Here is a 22827-nt window from a genome sequence, read left to right as displayed (position 1 = left end):
GAGATGGAGTCTCTCTCTGTCACCCAGACTGGAGTGCAGTGGCGCAATCTTGACTCTGCAAGCTCTGCCTCCCGGGTTCACGCCATTCTGCCTCAGCCTCCCGAGTGGCTGGGACTACAGGCGCCTGCCACCATGGCAGGCTATTTTGAATTTTTTTTTTTTTTTTTTTTTTTTTTTTTTGAGATGGAGTCTCGCTCTGTCGCCCAGGCTGGAGTGCAGTGGCCGGATCTCAGCTCTGGAGGCAAGCAGATTCTGCTCAAATCCCAGCTCTGTGTAACCTTGGTTGAGTCTCAGTTTCCCAATCTGTAAATGGGGCTAATAATTGAATCTTTTTTTTTTTTTTTCCGAGAGTGAGTCTTGCTCTGTCGCCGAGTCTGGAGCACAGTGGCATGATCTCGGCTCACTGCAACCTCCACCTCCCGAGTTCAAGCAATTCTCATGCCTCCACCTCCTGAGTAACTGGGATTACAGGCACATGCCACCACGCCCTGCTAGTTTTTGTATTTTTTTTTTTTTTGAGACGGAGTCTCGCTCTGTCGCCCAGGCTGGAGTGCAGTGGCCGGATCTCAGCTCACTGCAAGCTCCGCCTCCCGGGTTTACGCCATTCTCCTGCCTCAGCCTCCCGAGTAGCTGGGACTACAGGCGCCCGCCACCTCGCCCGGCTAGTTTTTTTTTTTGTATTTTTAGTAGAGACGGGGTTTCACCATGTTAGCCAGGATGGTCTCGATCTCCTGACCTTGTGATCCGCCCGTCTCGGCCTCCCAAAGTGCTGGGATTACAGGCTTGAGCCACCGCACCCGGCCTTATTTTGAATTTTTTTGAGACGGAGTCTCGCTCTGTCCCCCAGGCTGGAGTGCCCTGGCGCCATCTCAGCTCGCTGCAAGCTCTGCCTCCCGGGTTCATGCCATTCTCCTGCCTCAGCCTCCCGAGTAGCTGGGACTACAGGCACCCGCCACCTCGCCCGGCTAGTTTTGTGCATTGTTTTTAGTAGAGACGGAGTTTCATCGGGTTAGCCAGGATGGTCTCGATTTCCTGACCTCGTGATCCGCCCACCTCGGCCTCCCAAAGTGCTGGGATTACAGGCTTGAGCCACCGCGCCCAGCCTATTTTGTATTTTTGATAGAGACGGGGTTTCACCGTGTTAGCCAGCATGGTCTCGATTTCTTGACCTCGTGATCTGCCCACCTCAGCCTCCTGAAGTGCTGGGATTATAGGCGTGAGCTACCGCGTCTGGCTTATTTTTTTAAGACAGACTCTGGCTCTGTCGCCCAGGCTGGATCACAGTGGCTCGATCTTGGCTCACTACAACCTCCTCCTCCTGGGGTCAAGCGATTTTCTGCCTCAGCCTCCCGAATGGCTGGGATTAAGGACGCCTGCCACCACTCCTGGCTACCTGGCTTCTTTTTGCCCAAGTGATTTGCTGAAACAGAGCCTCTTCCTCCAGCAGACTTGGACTCTTAAGCATGTCCCGTGTCCACCCTGTCCTTTGTGTACTCCTCTCCCTGGCCAGGATCTCACCCTGGCAGGGCAAGGGCAAAACGGGCCCTAACTGTAAGGTGGGTGGGCTGGGATAAGGAGGCCTGGAGGAGGCCAGATAAAGCCAGCCCCAAGGTCTGGAAGCCCTCCCAAGCATAGCCCCCTCGCCTCCCATCTGCCTGCCTGCCTGCGTGCTTACCTTTAACCTCTACCTAGTTGTTATTTAACTCGCGGTGAGGTTCTGACCAGTCCCACGCTCCACTCCAGAAACCCGCTAGGGAAGCTAAGTCCCTGGGCTGATCCTAGGATGAGGGCAGGAACCTATCAGGTAAAACCTTTCTCCCTGTACACTGGAGAGACCAGAACCTCTTCCCCCAGTCCCATCAGGGGAGGGGAGGCCTTGGCATCTCCCCAAATCACGTTCTCTGGGTCAACGAGCCTCACAACTCCAGCTAAATCCTGGGTAGAGGTAGCTTGGCAGAGATGCCCACGCGTGTTTGTCACTTCGTGCCCTACCCAGAAGGGGAGCAGGAGACCAAGGGATGAGAGGTGCCAGGTCCCTGGCTGCCTCCTTGCCAGTGGCTGAGAAGTTCTGGTGGGAAGGAACCATGGAGGGCCCATCCAGACAACCTTCCTCAGCTAAAACTGCCTCCTTCCAGGTAGGAGAAGCCGGCGACCAGGAAGGTGGCCTTTCCTTTCTACGCCTCCGTTTCTTGGGGGTGATGCTTCCAGCCCCTCACAGGGCTAACCTCAGCACCCAGCATGCTTAAAGAGTGAGAACAAATTGAAAAAAAATTCTACGTTTTTTCCCTCTGAAAATTGGTAAGACGGCCGGGCGCGGTGTCTCATGCCTGTAATCCCAGCACTTGGGGAGGCCGAGGCGGGTGGATCATGAAGTCAGGAGTTCGAGACCAGCCTGGCTAAGATGACGAAGCCCTGCCTCCACTAAAAATACAAAAATCAGCCAGGCGCGATGGTGGGCACCTGTAGTCCCAGTTACTTGGGAGGCTGAGGCAGGAGAATCACTTGAACCTGGGAGGCAGAGGTTGCGGTGAGCCGAGATCACGCCACTGCACTCCAGCCTGGGTGACAGAGCAAGGCTCCGTCTCTGAAAAAAAAAGCTGGGCATGGTGGCGCATGTCTGTAATCCCAACTACTATGGAGGCTGAGGCAGGAGAATCTCTTGAACCCGGAATGTGGAGGTTGCAGTGAGCTGAGATCGGGTCTCTGCACTCCAGCCTGGGCAACAGAGTGAGACTCTCAAAAAAAAAAAAAATCCTCACTCTCTTAAAGAGGAGACTGAGGGTCAGACAGGATCAGAGAGGGAAATGTCTTGCCCATGGTCACACAGCAGTTCGACAGCAGAGAAGGCCAGGGTGACCAGACAGGTGGTGGTGAGGTGCAAGGACCAACATTAAAGTCAGTAATCTGGGTTTAAGTGGGCTCTGGCACGTCCCTGTGCCTGCTGTATCACTCTGGGTGAGTTGATTAACCTCTCTGAACTTTCATTTTTCCACCTGTAAAATAGGGATCATCTGGAATTCACACAATTTTCATGAGATTTCAGGTGCCAAACACAGGGATAAGTGCTTAATAAATGTTTGTTTTGAGGTAGTGTCTTACTCTGTCTCTCTGTCACCCAGGCTGTAGTGCAGTGTCGCCATCTCGGCTCACCTCCCTGGTTCAAGGGATTCTCCTGCCTCAGCCTCCCAAGTAGTGGGGCTACTGGAGTGTGTCACCACACCCAGCTAATTTTTGTAATTTTAGTAGAGATGGGATTTCACCGTTGTGGCCAGGCTGTTCTGAAACTCCTGGCCTCAAGCGATTGCACCACCGTGGCTTCCCAAAGTGCTGGGATTGTAGGCGTGAGCCACTGCTCCCAGCCTAGTGCTTACTTAATAAATGTTAACAAAAAACAACCCACCCCAAAAAGGGAAAGAGGACAAAAACAAGGCAAGGGTGTTTCAGCAGAGGCAAACATCACAAGCAAAAGCTTGCAGGTGGGAGAAGCCAAGGCCAATGGCTGAAGTCCTTGCCAGCTGGCAGGGACTCTGCCCTGTAAGTGGGGGGTGAGTCCAGAGGTAGGCAGGGACCAGGCCACAGTGAACTTGTGGGTGTTATTAATCCTGAGTGTATGACGGGGCAGGAGAGAGTGTAGTATCCCAGGCAGATCTGAGGCCCCAGCTCTCTCTGTCTCTCTCAGCCTCAGCCTGCCACTCTGCAGTGGTTACCCTCTGACCTGATCGGGGTTTGTAAATCTGTATATTCCTTTGTGAATTTCTTTGCTGCCCTCTCACCCCCGGGTCTGGGTGCTCTGTGAGCAGTACCTTGTCTTCTGTTCTCTACAGTGACCCCAGCATCTAGCCCAGGGTCTGGCAGAGATAATTTCTTCCCAATGAGTAAGTGAATGAAGGACATCGTTTCCCTGTGGGAAGGTGGGGGTTAAGGCAGAGTTCCTCAGTCTGCTCCTACCCCAGCCCCTCCTTCCCTCCACACGCACCTGCAGATCTGCCCACGTGAGTGTGCACCGGCCCACTTACTGGTTCCCCTGCCCCCTTTGTTTTCTCTTCTCTCCAACAATGGCTGTGTTTCTGTTGTTGTTCCTGGAAAGAGAGAACGCAATGCCTTCGTGAGCACCAAAAGGCCAACGGCAGTTCCCTCTCCAGCTGCGTGATGAAGATCCCTTTGATTTTTCCCTTTATACTTTCTTCTAGTTCCTTCTATAAATATTTGTGGCTTTTCAAATAAAAAGCCACAAAGGAGGTGAGTGGGCTGTAGAAACAAAACAGCTCTTTTTTTTTTTTGAGACAGAGTCTTACTCTGTTGCCCAGGCTGAAGTACAGTGGTGTGATCTGGACTCATTGCAACCTCTGCCTCCCAGGTTTAAGCGATTCCCCTGCCTCAGACTCCCTAGTAGCTAGGATTACTGGCACACACCACCACGCCTGGCTAATTTTTGTATTTTTAGTACAGATGGGGTTTCACCATGTTGGTCAGGCTGGTCTTGAACTCCTCACCTCATAATCCACCCGCCTCGGCCTCCTAAAGAGCTGGGATTGCAGGTGTGAGCCACCACGCCCGGCCAGCCTTTTTTTTTTTTTTTTTTTTTTTGAGGTGGAGTCTTGCTGTCCCTCACACTGGAGTGCAGTGGCGCGATCTTGGCTCACTGCAGCTTCCACCTCCCAGGTTCAAACGATTCTTCTGCCTCAGCCTCCCAAGTAACTGGAATTGCAGGCAGGTGCCACCACACCTAGCTAACTTTTGTATTTTTAGTAGAGACAGGGTTTCACCATGTTGACTGATGTTGAACGTGAGGTGATCCACCGCCTCAGCCTCCCAAAGTACTGTGATTACTTACAGGCATGAGCCACCATGCCCGGCCACAGACGGCTGTTAAACACAAAAAAAGTGCTCAGCCTCCTTCACGATAAAATAAATGTAAATGATAACTACTCAGAGAGTCCATTTTTCCACCTTACATTTGGCAAGGATCAAAGCTGGCTGTGTTGCTGAAGATGTGAGGAAATCCTGGCTCATGCACTGCTGAAGTAGGAGAAACTTGAATCCTTCTGGGGGACAACGTGGCCATGTGTATAAAAATGTCAGCTGGGTGCGGTGGCTCACACCTGTAATCCCAGCACTTTGGGAGGCCAAGGTGGGTGGATCACCAGGTCAGGAGTTCAAGATCAGCCTGCCCAACAGGGTGAAACCCTGTCTCTACTAAAAATGCAAAAATTAGCCGGGCGTGCTGACGCACACCTGTAATAACTACTGGAGAGGCTGAGGCAGGAGAATTGCTTGAACCTGGGAGGCGGAGGTTGCAGTGAGCCGAGATCGCACCACTGCACTTTGGCCTGGGTGACAGAGTGAGACTCCGTCTCCAAAAAAAAAAAAAAAAAAAAAAAAAAAGGCAAGTGCAGGTCACCTTTGACCCAGCAATTGCACTTCTTGGAATTTGTCCATGAGATATGCCACACAAGGAAGAAATGATGAAGGTAAAATGTTACCCACTGTAGCTTGGGTAAACTGTTATCCATTACTTGTGATAGCACAATACTGGAAACAACCCAAATGTCCATCAGTAGGCAACAGGCTGAGTACACAGTAGTATTTCCACACCATGGAGTACTACACACAGCTTCAAAACAAATTCGCCAACGGAATGGCCCTTATGTACTGACACAGCCCAGAATAGGGCCCTGGTTTAAAAAGGACATGGTGAAAGTACAAGGCAGGCTTGCCTTGCAGTCTGCTGCTATCTGTGAGTATAAAAGGGAAATCAATATATATTTGTATTTGCTAGTAAATACCTATCTCTGGAAAGGTGACAAGAAACTGGTAACATTGACTGCTTCGAGGAGGGAAGATTAGGGTGCTGGAATCTGGGCTCCCAGAGAGGGAGGCTTTTTACTGTACACCGTTTTGACCCTTTAACTATTTGTTGTTTTTTGTTTGTTTTGAGACAGAGTCTTGCTCTTTCACCCAGGCTGGAATGCAGTGATGCAGTCTCGTCTCACTGCAATCTCCGCTTCCCAGGTTCAAGTGATTCTTGTGCCTCAGCCTCCCAAGTAGCTGGGATTACAGGCGTGCATCACCAAGCTTGGCTACTTTTTGCATTTTTAGTAAAGACGGTTTCGTCGTGTTGCCCGGGTTCGTCTCGAACTCCTGACCTCAAGTGATCCACCCGCCTTGGCCTCCCAAAGTGCTGGGATTGGCTGCGCCCAGCCAGTCTTTGAACTATTTGAATGATATATTATCCAAAAAAAATTAGAATTTTAAAAGAAAACATAAGAAAAAGTGTTTTTTTCACCAATGTGGACAAGCTTTCCACCTTACACTGGAGGAGGGAGTCCGGCTCTGGGATCTCATTCTTGGAGGAATGGCTTAGAGCACCTATGCCACCTCTTACAGATGAGTCCACTGAGGCCACCAATAGTAGATCTGGAAAAAATACTTGCCCTACAGAGGACAGAAACTGAGAGATAATATGAGTACTACACAAAGTGCCTTTTGTTAAAAAAATGTTTTAAGTGCCGGGCGCGGTGGCTCACGCCTGTAATCCCAGCACTTTGGGAGGCCGAGGCGGGCGGATCACAAGGTCAGGAGATCGAGACCACGGTGAAACCCCGTCTCTACTAAAAATACAAAAAATTAGCCGGGCGCGGTGGCGGGCGCCTGTAGTCCCAGCTACTCGGGAGGCTGAGGCAGGAGAATGGCGTGAACCCGGGAGGCGGAGCTTGCAGTGAGCCGAGATCGCGCCACTGCACTCCAGCCTGGGCAACAGAGCGAGACTCCGTCTCAAAAAAAAAAAAAAAATGTTTTAAGCATTTGATTTATTTATTTAAAAAGATGGGGGTCTCACTACGTCACCCAGGCTGGAGTACAGTGGTGCTATCATAGCTCACTGCAGCCTCGAACTCCTGGGCTCAAATTATCCATCTTGACTGGGCGCAGTAGCTCACGCCTGTAATCCCAGCACTTAGGGAGGGCAAGGCGGGTGATCACCTGAGGTCAGGAGTTTCAGACCAGTCTGCCCAACATGGTGAAACCCCATCTCTACTAAAAATACAAAAATTAGCTGGGGATGGTGGCAGGCGCCTGTATTCCCAGCTACTCGGGAAGCTGAGGCAGGAGAATTGCTTGAACCCAGGAGGCAGATGTTGCAGTGAGCCGAGATTGCACCACTGCACTTCACCCTGGGCAACAGAGTGAGACTCTGTCTCAAAAAAAAAAAAAAAAAAAAAAAAAAATCCTCCTGCCTCAGCCTCCAAATAACTGGGACTAGAGATGTGCACCAGCATGCCCAGCAATTTTTGCTTTTTGAAGAGAAGGGGGTTTCACCATGTTGCCTAGGCTGATCTAGAACTCTAGGCTTCCAACAGTCTTCCTGCCTCAGTCTCTCAAAGTGCTAGGATTACAGGTGGGAGCCACTGCGTGCAGCCCACAAAGGCCTATTATAACTGACATGAAGAAGCTCATCAGACATTAGAAAAATGGGCCAAGGATGGGTTAGGCAGTTCACTGAAATAAATGCATGGGAAGATGCTCAAGTTCACTGCAGCTGGGGAATGAGAAACACTGAGATGGTTCTCTGCACCCTGTGGTCTGGGGACATCCTGGGAGAGGGGTGCCTCCTTCACACACAACTGCTGGGATGCCAAGACTACAGCAGCATTGGGGAAAAGGATTGCAAACATCCCTGGAGCCAACCCGACCCCTCCATGCAATTCAACTCACAGAAATTAATCCCTTCGATGTAAACGCATATCCATAGCAGCAAAACACTGAAGGCAGAATGAATGCCTTTCCATAGGTGAATCCAGGATGCTCCCGGGAAGGCCACACGGCCATTAAAGACACCGAATTAGCCGTGTCCCTGGGGAGACAGGGAAGGAGGTGCAGAGGCTAAGAATAAGGACTCTGGGGCCAGACGTCAAATCTTGGTTTTGTGACTTGAGCATATGCTTTTACTCCTTTGGGCCTATATGATAATATTAGTACCTATTTCATGGGTTTGTGATGAAGATTAAATGAGCAACTGTGTCAGAAGTGTTTACAGCAGTGTCTGAATCTGGAGATGTACTAAAAGTGTTTGTGAAGGGCTGGGTATGGTGGCTCAAGCCTGTAATCCCAGCACTTTGGGAGGCCGACGTGGGTGGATCACCTGAGGTCAGGAGTTCAAGACCAGCCGGGCCAACATGGCAAAATTCCATCTCTACTAAAAATACAAAAATTAGCCGGGTGTGATGGCACGCACCTGTAGTCCCAGCTACTTGGGAGGTTGAGGCAGGAGAATTGCTTGAACCTGGGAGGCGGAGGTTGCAGTGAGCCAAGATGGCGCCACTGCACTCCAGCCTGGGTGACAGAGCAAGACTCCATCTAAAAAAAAAAAAAAAAAAAAGTGTTTTCTCCATCTGAAAAAAAAAAAAAGTTAAGTAAATGTCTTAGAAAATAATAAGCTTGTCATTGAGTAAGAAAGTTAAGTTGCAGCCAGGCATGGTGACTCATGCCCGTGACCCCAGCACTTTGGTAGGCCCAGGTGAGAGGACTGCTTGAGGGCAGGAGTTTAAGGCTGCATTGAGCTATGATTGTACCACTGCACTCCAACTTGAGTTATAGATTGGGACCCTGTCTCTAAAAATAAAAATTTTTGAAAAGCTAAGATGCAAAAAACATTGTCACCTGCATTGGCAAGACCCTATAGATGTCTAGGTGTGTCTGGTTTCATGAGCATAGAAAACTGTGGGACATATACTTAGTTGTCAACAGGATTGCCAGAGGAGGAACTGTTTGTGTGTGTATGGGGGGAGGGGGAAGGGAGTAAGCAAAATAAAAATATTTAAAGCCTCATGATTTATTTTTTTCCAAGACAAAGTCTTGCTCTGTCACCCAGGCTGGAGTGCAGTGGTGTGATCTCAGCTCACTGCAACCTCCGCTTCCCAGGTTCAAGCAAGTCTCCTGCCTCAACCTCCCCAGTAGCTGGGATTACAGGCACCTGCTACTACACCCGGCTAATTTTTGTATTTTTAGTCGACATGGTGTTTCACCATCTTGGCCAGGCTGGTCTCGAACTCATCACCTCATGATCTGCCCACTGTGGACTCCCAAAGTGCTGGCATTACAGATGTGAGCCACTGCGTCCAGTCTCTTGATTATGTTTATGCAGTTATTAAACTATATGCATGCATATGTATAGAGAAAGTTTCAATGACTAAAGGAACCCAAGAGAGGGAAGAAATTCTCTATCTCCCACGGGGCCAGGGTCGGGACACTCCAGCAGTGTGTGAAGAGCAGAAGTCCAGCCAATGACAGACTCTTCCCAAAACATCACTTGCTTATTTCGAAATCAAACAATTTCTCATAAATATTTTCTCCCAACGCTGGGAAGAGGGAGAGGGGAAGGAGGTACGGAAACTCCAACAGTCATGTGAAGGACTGCCTTTTATCAGACTGATTATCCGCAGTGGGTTGTTTGCAGCTTCCTCCTCCCTCCCGGGTTCTGGGTCTCAGCTGTCAAAAGGATTTCACTATGCAACTTTCTCATGCTAGCAGGTGGGGCCAAGAAGCTAATAGATGGGAGAAAGCTCTGAAAACTTCAGGACGACAAATAGGTATCCTCCTCACTCACAGAAAAGAAGGATTACTGCCCCACCATCCCCTGGTGGCCCTCGAATCCATTCTCTAAACAGCAGCAGCTGTTTAGAGGTGTCTCAGGTGTCCGCAGCTCTGTCATCCTATCCCTGTTCGGAGCAGAGACTGAGGGCTGCTGACCGGGACCGGCTATTTTGGGACGTGCTGCGGGGTCCTTGGGAGGATGGTGACAAAAGGAGTGCGTGCCCGCTAAGGGAGGGGACGCCCCGGAGCGTGCCACTCATAAACATGGTCCCGAGGCCTGCCCCTCACCAGGATGGTGCACTCGGGAGGCGCGGCTTTTTAGTGGCGCACGAGGGCTGCTCGGGGGAGTTTAGGGCGGTGCTGATAGATGGCAGGTGGGGCGGTGCTGCGCTGATTGGCGGGGGGCGGGGTGAGGCGGCGCTGCGCTGATTGGCGGGGGGCGGGGCGGGGGGCGGGGCGGGGCGTCTCCCGCCCGGGCCTAGCGCGCTGCCGAGGTCGCCGGGGCTATGTCGCGGGCGCGGAACCACCTGCGCGCCGCTCTATTCCTGGCAGCGGCGTCTGCGCGCGGCGTAACGACCCAGGTCGCAGCGCAGCGGGGCTTGAGCGCGTGGCCGGTGCCGCAGGAGCCCAGCATGGAGTACCAGGTATCAGGCGGGCCTGCGGGCCGGGGCGCGACGACACGTGGGCCTGCGCTGAGCCACAGAACATCCGGGCTCCGCTAGCCGAGAGGGTACCGGGAGCCCTGGACTGGGGGACTCGGGAGGCGGAACATCCTGGAGCCTGGGGGTGGGGACAGGGACCAGGAAGTTGGGCCCGGGTCTGGGAATTCGGAGACTCTAGCGACCCCGCCCCGGGTTGGAGAGTGGGAAGGGTCGCTGGAGCTAGGATCCAGAAGCCCAGAGGCTCAGCGGTGGTGCTGGAGTTCCAGTGATCCCGGAGTCTGAACCGGCAGTGGGAGTGGGGAAAGAGGGGAGGGAAAAGACTCAGGAATTCAGGCTTGAAAGATCCAGGAGTATTGATCTGGGGGTGGGGTGTCCAGGATTCAGAAGATTGGGGATCCAAGTGCCTGGAATTGGGGGACAGGCAGGAATCAGGGGTAGTGGAGGGCCCCAGAACCTGGAAAACAGAAAATGTCCGCGGGCGCTGTGTCAAGAGCCAGTTGCTCTAGACCAGAACCTGATGCCAGTCAAACGGGTGGCACTGGTTTGATGAAGGTGGGGCCTCCAGCCAGCCTTGAGGTCCTGAGGGTGGGAGGCACGGAATATGAGGCCTAAGGGGAAGGAAATAGCACCCCCACTCCCACTTCCATTGTGAACCCTCCTGAAGCAGTACCTACCTGCCTTCCTGGCTGAGTGACCCCCGGCACACCCCTCCTCCCTCTCAGTTGCTCTTCTGTGGGTTGGAATGTGGAACCCCAGAGTCATGAAGTTGGGATGGAGCTTCGGGGAACTCCAGAATTAAAATACCCCAACCTTCTGTAGTTCTGACCCCGCCCTGGCAGGGAGCAATATAGCAATGGACCCCACTGGAGAGAATGAGGGCAAAGGCCCAGGAGTAAAGTCGGGGGAGCCTGGGCAGGAAGGAAGGCTAGCCCGTTAGTCATGCCATCTTCTTTGTGTGGCACTCCCTGGGTGGGGCTGAATTGCCCTAGGCTCCCCTATTTGCCAGAGCTGGAAAGATGCCATACTCTCTGTTGCTTAACCTACAGGCTAAGTAACGGGGCTGGCACGGCAGGGAGGCCTGGTACTGGCCTTGTTGCCCTGGCTTGGCCACTGGTCTGCTGGGTGTCTCTGTGCCTGTGGACCCTGAGTGAGCCTTAACCTGCCACCTGGGCACTGTGGTTGCCAGGATGCCGTGCGCATGCTTAATACCCTGCAGACCAATGCCGGCTACCTGGAGCAGGTGAAGCGCCAGCGGGGTGACCCCCAGACACAGCTGGAAGCCATGGAACTGTACCTGGCACGGAGTGGGCTGCAGGTAAGGTAGAGAGAGCCAGTGACCACCTCCCACCCCCATTAGTGATTCCCATAGCTGAGGTGGGGACCTTGTCTGTCTGTCCCAGGTGGAGGACTTGGACCAGCTGAACATCATCCACGTCACTGGGACGAAGGGGAAGGTGAGGGGCAGGACCCAGGGGTATGGGGTCTATTAAGTGGCTGGTGGGGTAGAGCCTGCCCAGACAATCCCTTTTCTTTCAAGGGCTCCACTTGTGCCTTCACGGAATGTATCCTCCGAAGCTATGGCCTGAAAACGGGATTCTTTAGGTACTGGGTTGTGGAGGGATGTAGTGTCTCTGTCCCAATGGACCCTGGGGGGCTATGGAACCAGCCAGTGCTTCAGGACCAGGGTCACCCCCAGGAGGTCAGCTACATGTCTCTCTGCCCAATGTTTATTCATTCAATAAACATGCAGTGCACATACCATACTGGCCCATGTTTATGGCAACCTTTAATTTTTTTTTTTTTTTTTTTTTTTTTTGAGACTGAGTCTCACTCTATCACCCAGACTGGAGTACAATGGCGTGATCTTGGCTCACTGCAACCCCCACCTGCCGGGTTCAAGCAATTCTCCTGCTTTGGTCTCCCGAGTAGCTTGGATTACAGGCGCCCACCACCACACCAGGCTAATTTTTATATTTTTAGTAGAGATGGGGTTTCACTATGTTGGCCAGGCTGTTCTTGAACTCCTGACCTCAAGTGATCCGCCCACCTCGGCCTCCTAAAGTGCTGGGATTACAGGTGTGAGCCACTGTGCCTGGCCTTAATTTTCATAACAAAAAAAAAATTGGAAAAGGGGCAACAACTTTAATGTATAAACTAAATATGTAGCGGGAGGCCGGGTGTAGTGGCTCACACCTATAATCCCAGCACTCTGGGCGGCTGATGTGGGAGGATCACCTGAGCCCGGGGAGGTCAAGGCTGCAGTTAGCGGTGATCACGCCATTGCACTTCAGCCTGGGCGACAGAGCAAGACACTGTCTTTAAAAAAAAAAAAAAATACATGACTGGAATAGTCAGATGGTCAGAGGTCTCTTTAATAACTTAAAGTACAAGTTGGGTGTGTTGGCTCACAACGGTAATCCTAGCACTTTGGGAGGCCAAGGTGGGAGGATCACTGGAGCTCAGGAGTTTGAGACCAGCCTGGGCAACATAGGGAGACTTCATCTCTATTTAAAAAAAAAAAGAAAAACAAAAACAAAAAAATGCCGGGCGCGGTGGCTCACGCCTGTAATCCCAGCACTTTGGGAGGCCGAGGCGGGTGGATCACCTGAGGTCGGGAGTTCGAGACCAGCCTGACCAACATGGAGAAACCCCGTCTCTACTAAAAATACAAAATTAGCCGGGCGTGGTGGCAAATGCCTGTAATCCCAGCTACTACGGAGGCTGAGGTAGTAGAATTGCTTGAACCTGGGAGGCGGAGGTTGCCATGAGCTGAGATGGCGCCATTGCAGTCCAGCCCGGGCAACAAGAGTGAAACTCCGTCTCAAAAAAAAAAAAAAAAGTAAAGTCCTTATATAACTTTAAAATCACATAGAGATATTTATCAATTAGTACATCTTTAAGGAGAAAATTGCCTTGCAAGGGCTTAAATGATAAGGGTGGCTTGTGCCATCCATGTTAAAGTCTCCCAGGCGGGCTGCAGATAGGAGCCCTTCTGCTCAGCCAGTCTCTGCTGTGGCTTTCCCCAGGAGACAGCGCCCCCTCTTGGTCTCACTTGTCTAGACTTACACAAGAGGATGGCCAGGTAGAACCAGAATCACTCTTCCTGTGTCACGCATGTCTCCTAAGCCCATCACCAGGAACTTCTGAAATCAGCTGCCTAAGGTCATTTCAAGCCAATATGTTTTCCCTAAACAGTTCTTGTTCAAATAAAGAGATGGAGAGGAGGACTTACTACCTGAGTGTCTTTGAGGATTGAAACATAAGGCACCAACCTGTCTTCTAAAATCATTTTTTGGGCCAGGCGCAGTGGCTCATGCCTGTAATCCCAGCACTTTGGGAGGCCCAGGCGGGCAAATCACTTGAGGCCAGGAGTTCAAGACCAGCCTGGCTAACATGGCGTTAACCCTGTCTCTACTAAAAATACAAAAATCAGCAAGGCGTGGTGGTGTGCACCTGTAGTCTCAGCTACTTGGGAGGCCGAGGCATGAGAATCACTTGAACCCGAGAGGTGGAAGTTTCAGTGAGCCAAGATTGTGCCACTGCACTCCAGCCTGGGTGACAGGGCAAGACCCTGTCTCAAAAATAAAGAAAAATAAATAAGCAAAAATAAAAACTACAGTCATTTTGGGGATAAAAACCCTAGCCTTCACCTTGGGCCCATGTGGCCTTGAGGGCCAGCCCAGGGCTGCAGCTTGAACGTTGCTTGTGGGCTTTCTCTCTGAGAGCTGTGAGACAGATGGCATTGTGGGACAGATGTCAGCAGAGTGACTGGTATGGGACCATTGGATGTGCGAGACCAGCCTGGGTGAGGGTCCAAAGGAGGAGGAGCTGTCTTAGTTGAGACCAGTGTGGTTAATAGGGTGAGCCAGGTGCAGAGACCTGGAGATAGAAGAGGGGGAGGACTGGGGGGGCTACAGATAGTCCGGGGGGATGGGGTACCAGGAACAAACCGAGGGACACAGGAGAGGCGAGGCACCGAGGCCAGTGGCCTCAGCCCCTGCAGGGTGGGGGAAGGCCAGGATGCTCGGGAAGGGAGTCCTGACGACCCCAGCTGTCCCGGCAGCTCTCCCCACCTGGTGCAGGTTCGGGAGCGGATCCGCATCAATGGGCAGCCCATCAGTCCCGAGCTCTTCACCAAGTACTTCTGGCGCCTCTACCACCGGCTGGAGGAGACCAAGGTGCCCCATGCAAGAGGGCTGGCGGGTGGGTGGGGTTGGGGGTGCTACATGTTCCAGCACCCCATGTCCCCAGAGGAGGGGCTGCAGGGGCTCTGGGCCCTGACATGTCCCTGTGCCACAGGATGGCAGCTGTGTCTCCATGCCCCCCTACTTCCGCTTCCTGACACTCATGGCCTTCCACGTCTTCCTCCAAGAGAAGGTGTGTGCCCTCTCCCTAGAACCCTGCATCTGAGGCCTTGGGAACAGGAACCTCAGCAGGCCTGGGGGCTCCCTGCTTCCATGTGGCCTCTGGGCACCCTCATACCCCCTGCCATGCCCTCTGGTCTTTGGCAGGTGGACCTGGCAGTGGTGGAGGTGGGCATTGGCGGGGCTTATGACTGCACCAACATCATCAGGTGAGCACAGTTGCTTGGGGCGAGGAGCGGCAGCCAGGAGCACAGCCTCACCTGCCGCCTGGTGGCTCGGCAGGGCCTCATGGCCTTTTCCTCCTCTGCAGGAAGCCTGTGGTGTGCGGCGTCTCTTCTCTTGGCATCGACCACACCAGCCTCCTGGGGGACACGGTGGAGAAGATTGCATGGCAGAAAGGGGGCATCTTTAAGGTGACCAGGCAGATTGGGGGACGGGAGAGACATGGAAGGCCTGGGCGTCTGCATTCTCATCCTGGCTTCACTGTGTGACTGGAACAAGTTGAGTCTCCTCTCCAGACTGTTTCCCCATTGAAACATGAGGGATGGCTGGGCATGGTGGCTTATATGCTTGCAATCCCAGCACTTTGGGAGGTCGAGGCAGGAGGATCACCTGAGGTCAGGAGTTTGAGACCAGCCTGACCAATATGGTGAAACTCCGTCTCTACTAAAAATACAAAAATTAGCCAGGTGTGGTGGTGTACGCCTGTAGTTCCAGCTACTGGGGAGACTGAGGCAGGAGAATCGCTCGAACCCGGGAGGCAGACGTTGTAGTGAGCCGAGATTGTGCCATTGCACTTCAGCCTGGGTGACAGAGTGAGACTTCCTCTCAAAAAACAGAAATGAAGAAACATGAGGGATGAGAGCCAGTGGTAGCCCAGACCCAGGGATGTGGGGGCCAGAGATAGCAGTGTGGAGGACGCTAGGTAGCCCCTTCTCTCTCCTTGTTCCCTCCACAGCAAGGCGTCCCTGCCTTCACTGTGCTCCAACCTGAAGGTCCCCTGGCAGTGCTGAGGGACCGAGCCCAGCAGATCTCAGTAAGTCTGATTGGAATGGGGGCAGCGGCAGGGTGGGCGTGTGTCCCTCCTGTTTGAGGAGGCACTGCATCCTCTGGGGCCTCAGTCTGCTCATCTGTGCAGTGAGGAAGCTGCCGGGCCAGTTGGAACACATCTCAGTTCTGGGAGCAGGGCTTGGTGGCTGGGGGAGGGGAGAGATGGGAGGGCTGATGTGGTCAGGGAGGGCCTCTGCTGACACGCTCCTGCCTGTCTCCCCCAGTGTCCTCTCTACCTGTGTCCGACGCTGGAGGCCCTGGAGGAAGGGGGGCCGCCGCTGGCCCTGGGCCTGGACGGGGAGCACCAGCGGTCCAATGCCGCCTTGGCCTTGCAACTGGCCCACTGCTGGCTGCAGCGGCAGGACCACCATGGTGAGCAGCGGGCAGCTGAGTGGGCAGGCAGGTCGGTGGCACCTGTGGAGCCTGCCTAGGAGGGTCCTGGGCACACTTGGTTTCACACACCCCGCAGGTGCTGGGGAGGTGAAAGCATCCAGGCCGGGGCTCCTGTGGCAGCTGCCCCTGGCACCCGTGTTCCAGCCCACATCCCACATGCGGCTCGGTGAGTTGGACCTTCCTGCCCAGCTGGGACCACTGCGTGTGTCTGTGCCCCTTCAGATGTTTTTTTCTTTTTTTTTTTTTTTTTTTGGTTTTCTGTTTGGGAGATAGAGACAATCTGAAGTGGTGCTTAAGAGAAAGGATTCTGATGTCAGCAAACCTCCCTGACCTTGAGCTCATGAACTCTTTCTGAGCCTGTCTTCTCATCTGCCAAACTGGATGATGATAGGAGCCACTGCCAAGGGCTGTGGTGGGGATTCGCTGAGGTGACATCACTAAGGTGCTGAGTGCAGGGCCTGGCCAGTGTGGGATAAAGTGCCAGCCAGTGGAAGCTGCTATCACTGTCACTATCATTGTTATCAGACCCTGAGGTTCTGGAGGACGGTGATCCAGTCATCTGCTTCTTGCCTCCCCCAAAGCTTTCAGCACCCAGCGGGTGCTCATGCTTTTAAGCCCCTGCAGCAAATAGTGGGCCCACTGTGTGCCACGCCTGTTGTCAGGGGCAAGTGACAAGGTCCTGGCGACAGGCCGACCTCGCATCACATCCCGGCCCCAGCTAAGGGCTCTCGGGCTGTCAAACGGGACTCATACATGATAGCAGACCCTTTCAGAGTTGCCTGAAAGATTCCACCAGATGAGGCAGCCGAAAAGGCCGAGCCATTGACTGGTGCTAGTAAGAAGTTCCTGGGCTGCCGGGGTCCTCAGAGTGTTGAGAGCGGGCGCAGCCTGCAGGGGAGACTGGCCTCAGCAGTGTGTGTGCGGAGTTGAGGACGGGGGTGGGAGAGAACCTGGAGGACTGCCTTGCTGCCCTCCCCCAGGGCTTCGGAACACGGAGTGGCTGGGGCGGACACAGGTGCTGCGGCGCGGGCCCCTTACCTGGTACCTGGACGGCGCGCACACCCCCAGCAGCGTGCAGGCCTGCGTGCGCTGGTTCCGCCAGGCGCTGCAGGGCCGAGAGAGGCCGAGCGGGTGAGGGGCAGGGATGGGGGTGGGGCCTGGGCGGGCTCACTGGAAGTGGCGGGATCTTGGGGAAGGGCGGGGCGGGCCCACGGGGAGGGGCGGGGTCGTGGGGAAGGGCGGGGACGGGATTGGGAGAATGGGCGGCGCCCTCTGACCCAGCTCCTCGCCCCTGCAGCAGTGGGCCCGAGGTTCGAGTCTTGCTCTTCAATGCTACCGGGGACCGGGACCCGGCGGCCTTGCTGAAACTGCTGCAGGTGAGGGGCCGACTTGCGGGTGGGCGGCAGGCAGTCCTGAAGCCCTGGGTCTGACGGTGTGACCCTGGGGGGTGCCAGTCGTCACTCTGAGTTGTATTGAGGATTAGATGTGACGAGGTACATATGCTGGTTCCGCCAGGTGCCGCAGGGCCGCGGGGAGTCCAGTCATAGGTCATTACTCATTTCCCCGCGTGTCTAGACTCAAGTCCAGGCTTACGAGGAGGGCCACGTCGTGGCTAAAGGCGTAGACACTGGACTCACTTGTCATGCCCCTTTGGCACTAGCATATCACCCTGGACTGGGCGAGAGGTGACATTTCCCTGAGCCTCACTTTGCCTCTCCATAAAACTGGGTTGCTGCTAAGGGTACCTGCTTCTCGAGTTTGGTTGAAGGAGTCACTGGGCCTTTCTCTGCTTGGGGAAACTGAGGCTGCCCAAGCTGTCAGGGCTGAAGTGGCCCCTAGGTATCATCTCCCATTTCACAGATCAGGAGGCTGAGGCTGTATCCAGAACCTCTCCCATTTACCCACAGTCTTTTTCCAGCCTGGATTTGGGGTCTCCTCACTATCTGAGTGACCTTCAGCAAGTCCTCTTGACCTGTGGCCTCGGTTCCCCCATCTGTACAGTAGGCTGGGGCTTCGCTGCTCAGGCCACAGGCCAGGCAAGGTATACTGAGGCAGATGGGGGCAGGGTGCTGAAGTACCTTGGCTGGGTTTATACAGCGTCATTCTAGTTGTCAGGGAGGCTGCATCTCCAGATGTGGGCTCAGGGGGTCATGTGGAAGTCGGCGGACATCCTTTCCGGGGTCTGACACCAGGTCTTTCCTTTGGCCTTCTAGCCGTGCCAGTTTGACTATGCCGTCTTCTGCCCCAACCTGACAGAGGTGTCATCCACAGGCAATGCAGGTGAGATGTAACAGGCATGGCCCCTGGGGATGGGCAGGGGTCCCTGAGGTAGGCAGTGGGGGCTTCCAGACTGGAGGTTTGGGGTAGAAAATAAATTTGTTTTACTGTATAAGCACACTTTAGTGTACTTATACTCTTTTATACACCAAAGTATACTTTATTTAATTTTATTTTTAAAAATTTTTGCCCAGGCGCGGTGGCTCATGCCTGTAATCCCAGCACTTTGGGAGGCCGAGGTGGGCGGATCACGAGGTCAGGAGATCGAGACCATCCTGGCTAACACAGTGAAACCTTGTCTTTACTAAAAAATACAAAAAATTAGCCAGGCATGGTGGCGGGTGCCGGTAGTCCCAGCCACTTGGGAGGCTGAGGCAGGAGAATGGTGTGAACCCAGGAGGCGGAGCTGGCAGTGAACCAAGATCACGCCACTGCACTCTAGCCTGGGCAACAGAGCGAGACTCCATCTCAAAAAATTTTTTTTCTTTAATTTAATTTTTGAGACAGAGTCTCACTCTGTCACCCAGGCTGGAGTATAGTGGCACAATCTCAGCTCACTGCAACCTCTGCTTCCTGGGTTCAAATGATTCTCATGTCTCAGCCTCTGGAATAGCTGGGATTACAGGCATGTGCCAACATGCCCAGCTAATTTTTATATTTTTAGTAGAGACAGGGTTTTGCCATGTTGGCCAGGCTGGTGTCAAACTCCTGGCCTCAGATGATCCGCCCACCTCAGTCTCCCAAAGTGCTGGGATTACAGGTGTGAGCCACCGCACCCGGCCAGCATTTTTAATTTTATATGAAATAGAGTAGAATAGAAAATGCCAGTGTGCATTGCACAAGTAAGGGTAGGTCCTGTTTGGCGAAGGTCATTCTGTTCCAGGCATACGTACGTACAAGTATGTGAGTACTGGGTTGCAATATAAAATGTGTTTTTTACTATGTGTCGTGTTAAAAATTTTTGAAATAGTGTAAAAAATACAGGTCCCAGGCTGGACTTGGTGGCTCACACCTGTAACCCCAGCATTTTGGCAGGAGGATTGTTTGAGCCCAGGAGTTAAAAGCCAGACCTCATCTCTATTAAAAAAAAAAAAAAAAATAGAAGAATTAGCCAGGTGTGGGTGTGTACACCTGTGGTCCTAGCTACTCAGGAGGCTGAAGTGGAAGGATCGCTTGAGCCTGGATGGTGGAGGCTGCAGTGAGTCATGAAGTCATGATTGCATCACTGCATTCCAGTCTGGGTGACAGAGCAAGACCCTGGACCCTGTCTTAAAAAAAACAAAAAACATCTCCAGTCCCCACATCAGTCTGGCTGGGGAGAGTTCTGAAATCTACATTTTTTTTTTTTTTCTTGAGACAGTCTCGCTCTGTTGCCCAGGCTGGAGTGCAGTGGTGCCATCTTGGCTCACTGCAACTTCTGCCTCCCAGATTCAAATGATTCTCCCACCTCAGCCTCGTGAGTAGCCGGGACTACAGGCACGCGCCACTATACCCGGCTAATTTTGTTTTTTGTTTATTTTTAAGATGGAGTCTTGGCCGGGCGCGGTGGCTCAAGCCTGTAATCCCAGCACTTTGGGAGGCCGAGATGGGCGTATCACGAGGTCAGGAGATCGAGACCATCCTGGCTAACCCGGTGAAACCCCGTAAACCCGGTGAAACCCCGTCTCTACTAAAAAATACAAAAAACTAGCCAGGCGAGTTGGCGGGCGCCTGTAGTCCCAGCTACTCGGGAGGCTGACGCAGGAGAATGGCGTAAACTCGGGAGCTGGAGCTTGCAGTGAGCTGAGATCCGGCCACTGCACTCCAGCCTGGGCGACAGAGTGAGACTCCGTCTCAAAAAAAAAAAAAAAAAAAAAAAAAAAGATGGAGTCTTGCTCTGTCGCCCAGGCTGGAGTGCAATGGCATGATCTCAGCTCACTGCAATCTCCCTGTCCCGGGTTCAAGCGATACTCTTGCCTCAGCCTTCCAAGTAGCTGGGATTACAGGCACATGCCACCACGCCTGGCTAATTTTTTTTTTTTTTTAGAAATGGGGTTTCACCATGTTGGCCAGGCTGATCTTGAACTTTTTTTTTTTTTTTTTGGAGACGGAGTCTCGCTCTGTCGCCCAGGCTGGAGTGCAGTGGCCGGATCTCAGCTCACTGCAAGCTCCGCCTCCCGGGTTCACGCCATTCTCCTGCCTCAGCCTCCCGAGTGGCTGGGACTACAGGCGCCCGCCACCACGCCCGGCTAGTTTTTTGTATGTTTTAGTAGAGATGGGGTTTCACCGTGTTAGCCAGGATGGTCTCAATCTCCTGACCTCGTGATCCGCCCGTCTCGGCCTCCCAAAGTGCTGGGATTATAGGCTTGAGCCACCGCGCCTGGCCTGATCTTGAACTCTTAACCTCAGGTGATCCGCCCATCTCGGCCTCCCAAAGTGCTGGGATTACAGGCATGAGCCACGGTGCCCGGCCTGGAATCTGCATTTTTATTTTTATTTTATTTATTTATTTATTTATTTATTTATTTATTTTTTGAGACAGAGTCTGGCTCTGTCGTCCAGGCTGGAGTGCAGTGGCCAGATCTCAGCTCACTGCAAGCTCCGCCTCCCGGGTTTATACCATTCTCCTGCCTCAGCCTCCCGAGTAGCTGGGACTACAGGCACCTGCCACCTTGCCCGGCTAGTTTTTTTTTTTTTGTATTTTTTAGTAGAGACGGGGTTTCACCGTGTTAGCCAGGATGGTCTTGATCTCCTGACCTCGTGATTCACCCGTCTCGGCCTCCCAAAGTGCTGGGATTACAGGCTTGAGCCACCGCGCCCGGCCGGAATCTGCGTTTTTAACCAGCAGCCCCAGAAATGCCCACTTGGTGATGGTCCCCAGCTGGATTTCCATTTTATAGATGGAGACAATGAGGCCAGGGTGGGGAAATGGTACCTAGTGAGCAAAAGCTATAGAGCCAGAGTGTCTGGCTCTGCCTCTCGTGACCTTAGGCAAGTCACTGAACCTGCCTGAGCTGCAGTTTCTTCATTGTGTCCATGGAGAAGACCATGAGCCGAGACTGCTGGCCTGATGATGTAAAGGGCTTGGTGCTAAACAGGTGCTCACGGTGCACCAGCCCCTTTCTCCACCCCTGTCCCTTACTCCCTCTCCCCTTCGCTGACATGCCTGTCTCTGTGCTCCACAGACCAACAGAACTTCACGGTGACACTGGACCAGGTTCTGCTCCGCTGCCTGGAACACCAGCAGCACTGGAACCACCTGGACGAAGAGCAGGCCAGCCCAGACCTCTGGAGCGCCCCCAGCCCAGAGCCTGCTGGGCCCACATCCCTACTGCTGGCGCCCCACCCACCCCACACCTGCAGCGCCAGCTCCCTCGTCTTCAGCTGTATTTCACATGCCTTGCAATGGATCAGCCAAGGCCGAGACCCTGTCTTCCAGCCACCCACTCCCCCAAAGGGCCTCCTCACCCACCCTGTGGCTCACAGTGGGGCCAGCGTACTCCATGAGGCTGCTGCCATCCATGTGCTGGTCACTGGCAGCCTGCACCTGGTGGGTGGTGTCCTGAAGCTGCTGGAGCCTGCACTGTCCCAGTAGCTGAGGCCCGGGGTTGGAGGTGGGAGCCTCCCACACCTGCCTGCGTTCTCCCCATGAACTTACATACTAGGTGCCTTTTGTTTTCTGCTTTCCTGGTTCTGTCTAGACTGGCCTAGGGATCAGGGCTCTGGGATGGGAGGCCAGGAGAGGATGTCCTCTTTTCTAAGGCTCTGTGCCTTGGTCTCTCCTTCCTCCTGGCCGAGATAGCGAGGGGCTCCCTGGGTCTCTCACTGTTGCAGTGGCCTGGCCGTTCAGCCTGTCTCCCCCCCATACCCTGCCTGCCTCCTGGCTCAGGCCCAGCGTATTGTGTGCACTGCCTGGCCAGGCCCTGGGTCCTGCCATGTGCTGGGTGGTAGATTTCCTCCTCCCAGTGCCTTCTGGGAAGGGAGAAGGCCTCTGCCTGGGACACCCTAGGACAGTGGGTGGCTGGAGTGAATTAAAGCCTTTAACTTTGTTTTTTAAAGAAATGGCAAAGCCTTCGACTGACCCTTGACCCCCTGCTCCCTCAGCAGAGACAGGGAGAGAGGGGCTGCTGGTGATCAGGGACCTGTGCGGTGTAGAGGAAGCCTGGCCGTGTGGCCTGGGACAAGTCCCTCCGTCCCTGTGCGCCTCAGGTGGCCTGACTGTGAGATGAGAAGACCGGACTGACGCCTGTTGACCATATGCCAGGCAGTGCTTTCTGCAGACCCCCTTGCAGAGACCTGGTGATGGAGAATTATACCCATTTGACAGACGAGGGAACTGTTGCTGGCTTCAAGAAGCCATGGGGGCCAGATACGGTGGCTCACGCCTGTAATCCCAGCACTTTGGGAGGCTGAGGCGGGCGGATCACGAGGTCAAGAGATGGAGACCATCTTGGCCAACATGGTGAAACCCTGTCTACTAAAAATACAAAAATTAGCCGGGCATGGTGGCG

General features: G+C 53.6%; 1 protein-coding gene across 27 annotated transcripts; it reads left to right on the top strand.

Moving 5' to 3' along the window:
• The first annotated feature begins 1828 nt into the window (after positions 1-1828).
• On the top strand, positions 1829-22378 carry FPGS (folylpolyglutamate synthase). Of its 27 annotated transcripts, none has more exons than XM_077967785.1 (18): positions 1994-2135; positions 3825-3875; positions 9007-9102; positions 9529-9587; positions 11440-11568; positions 11654-11707; positions 11791-11855; positions 14317-14431; positions 14553-14630; positions 14765-14826; positions 14928-15030; positions 15576-15653; positions 15892-16039; positions 16137-16226; positions 17041-17191; positions 17361-17436; positions 18274-18340; positions 21502-22378. In XM_077967785.1, exons 5-18 carry the CDS (start codon positions 11452-11454, stop codon positions 21909-21911), a joined length of 1614 nt encoding a protein of 537 aa, XP_077823911.1. In that variant the 5' UTR covers positions 1994-2135; positions 3825-3875; positions 9007-9102; positions 9529-9587; positions 11440-11451; the 3' UTR covers positions 21912-22378. The 27 variants fall into 27 exon arrangements, with proteins under 27 accessions (XP_077823895.1, XP_014972262.3, XP_077823902.1 ...); XM_077967778.1 differs by having other exon boundaries at positions 17358-17436; XM_077967776.1 differs by having other exon boundaries at positions 1853-2135; positions 8846-9587; positions 17358-17436.
• The last annotated feature ends 449 nt before the right edge of the window (positions 22379-22827 follow it).

Source organism: Macaca mulatta, chromosome 15, assembly GCF_049350105.2.
Source record: "Macaca mulatta isolate MMU2019108-1 chromosome 15, T2T-MMU8v2.0, whole genome shotgun sequence".
Classification (NCBI taxonomy): domain Eukaryota; kingdom Metazoa; phylum Chordata; class Mammalia; order Primates; family Cercopithecidae; genus Macaca; species Macaca mulatta.
Note: the sequence above shows the minus strand (reverse complement) of the source record. Positions and strands in the feature narration are given on the sequence as shown.

Excerpts from the sequence above, each read along its gene's own strand:
- FPGS (XM_015116775.3), top strand. The coding sequence starts at position 10,098 with ATGTCGCGGGCGCGGAACCACCTGCGCGCCGCTCTATTCCTGGCAGCG. Across the intron at positions 14,432-14,552 it reads ACCGGCTGGAGGAGACCAAG|GATGGCAGCTGTGTCTCCAT; the intron begins GTGCCCCATGCA and ends CCTGTGCCACAG. Across the intron at positions 14,631-14,764 it reads ACGTCTTCCTCCAAGAGAAG|GTGGACCTGGCAGTGGTGGA; the intron begins GTGTGTGCCCTC and ends GGTCTTTGGCAG.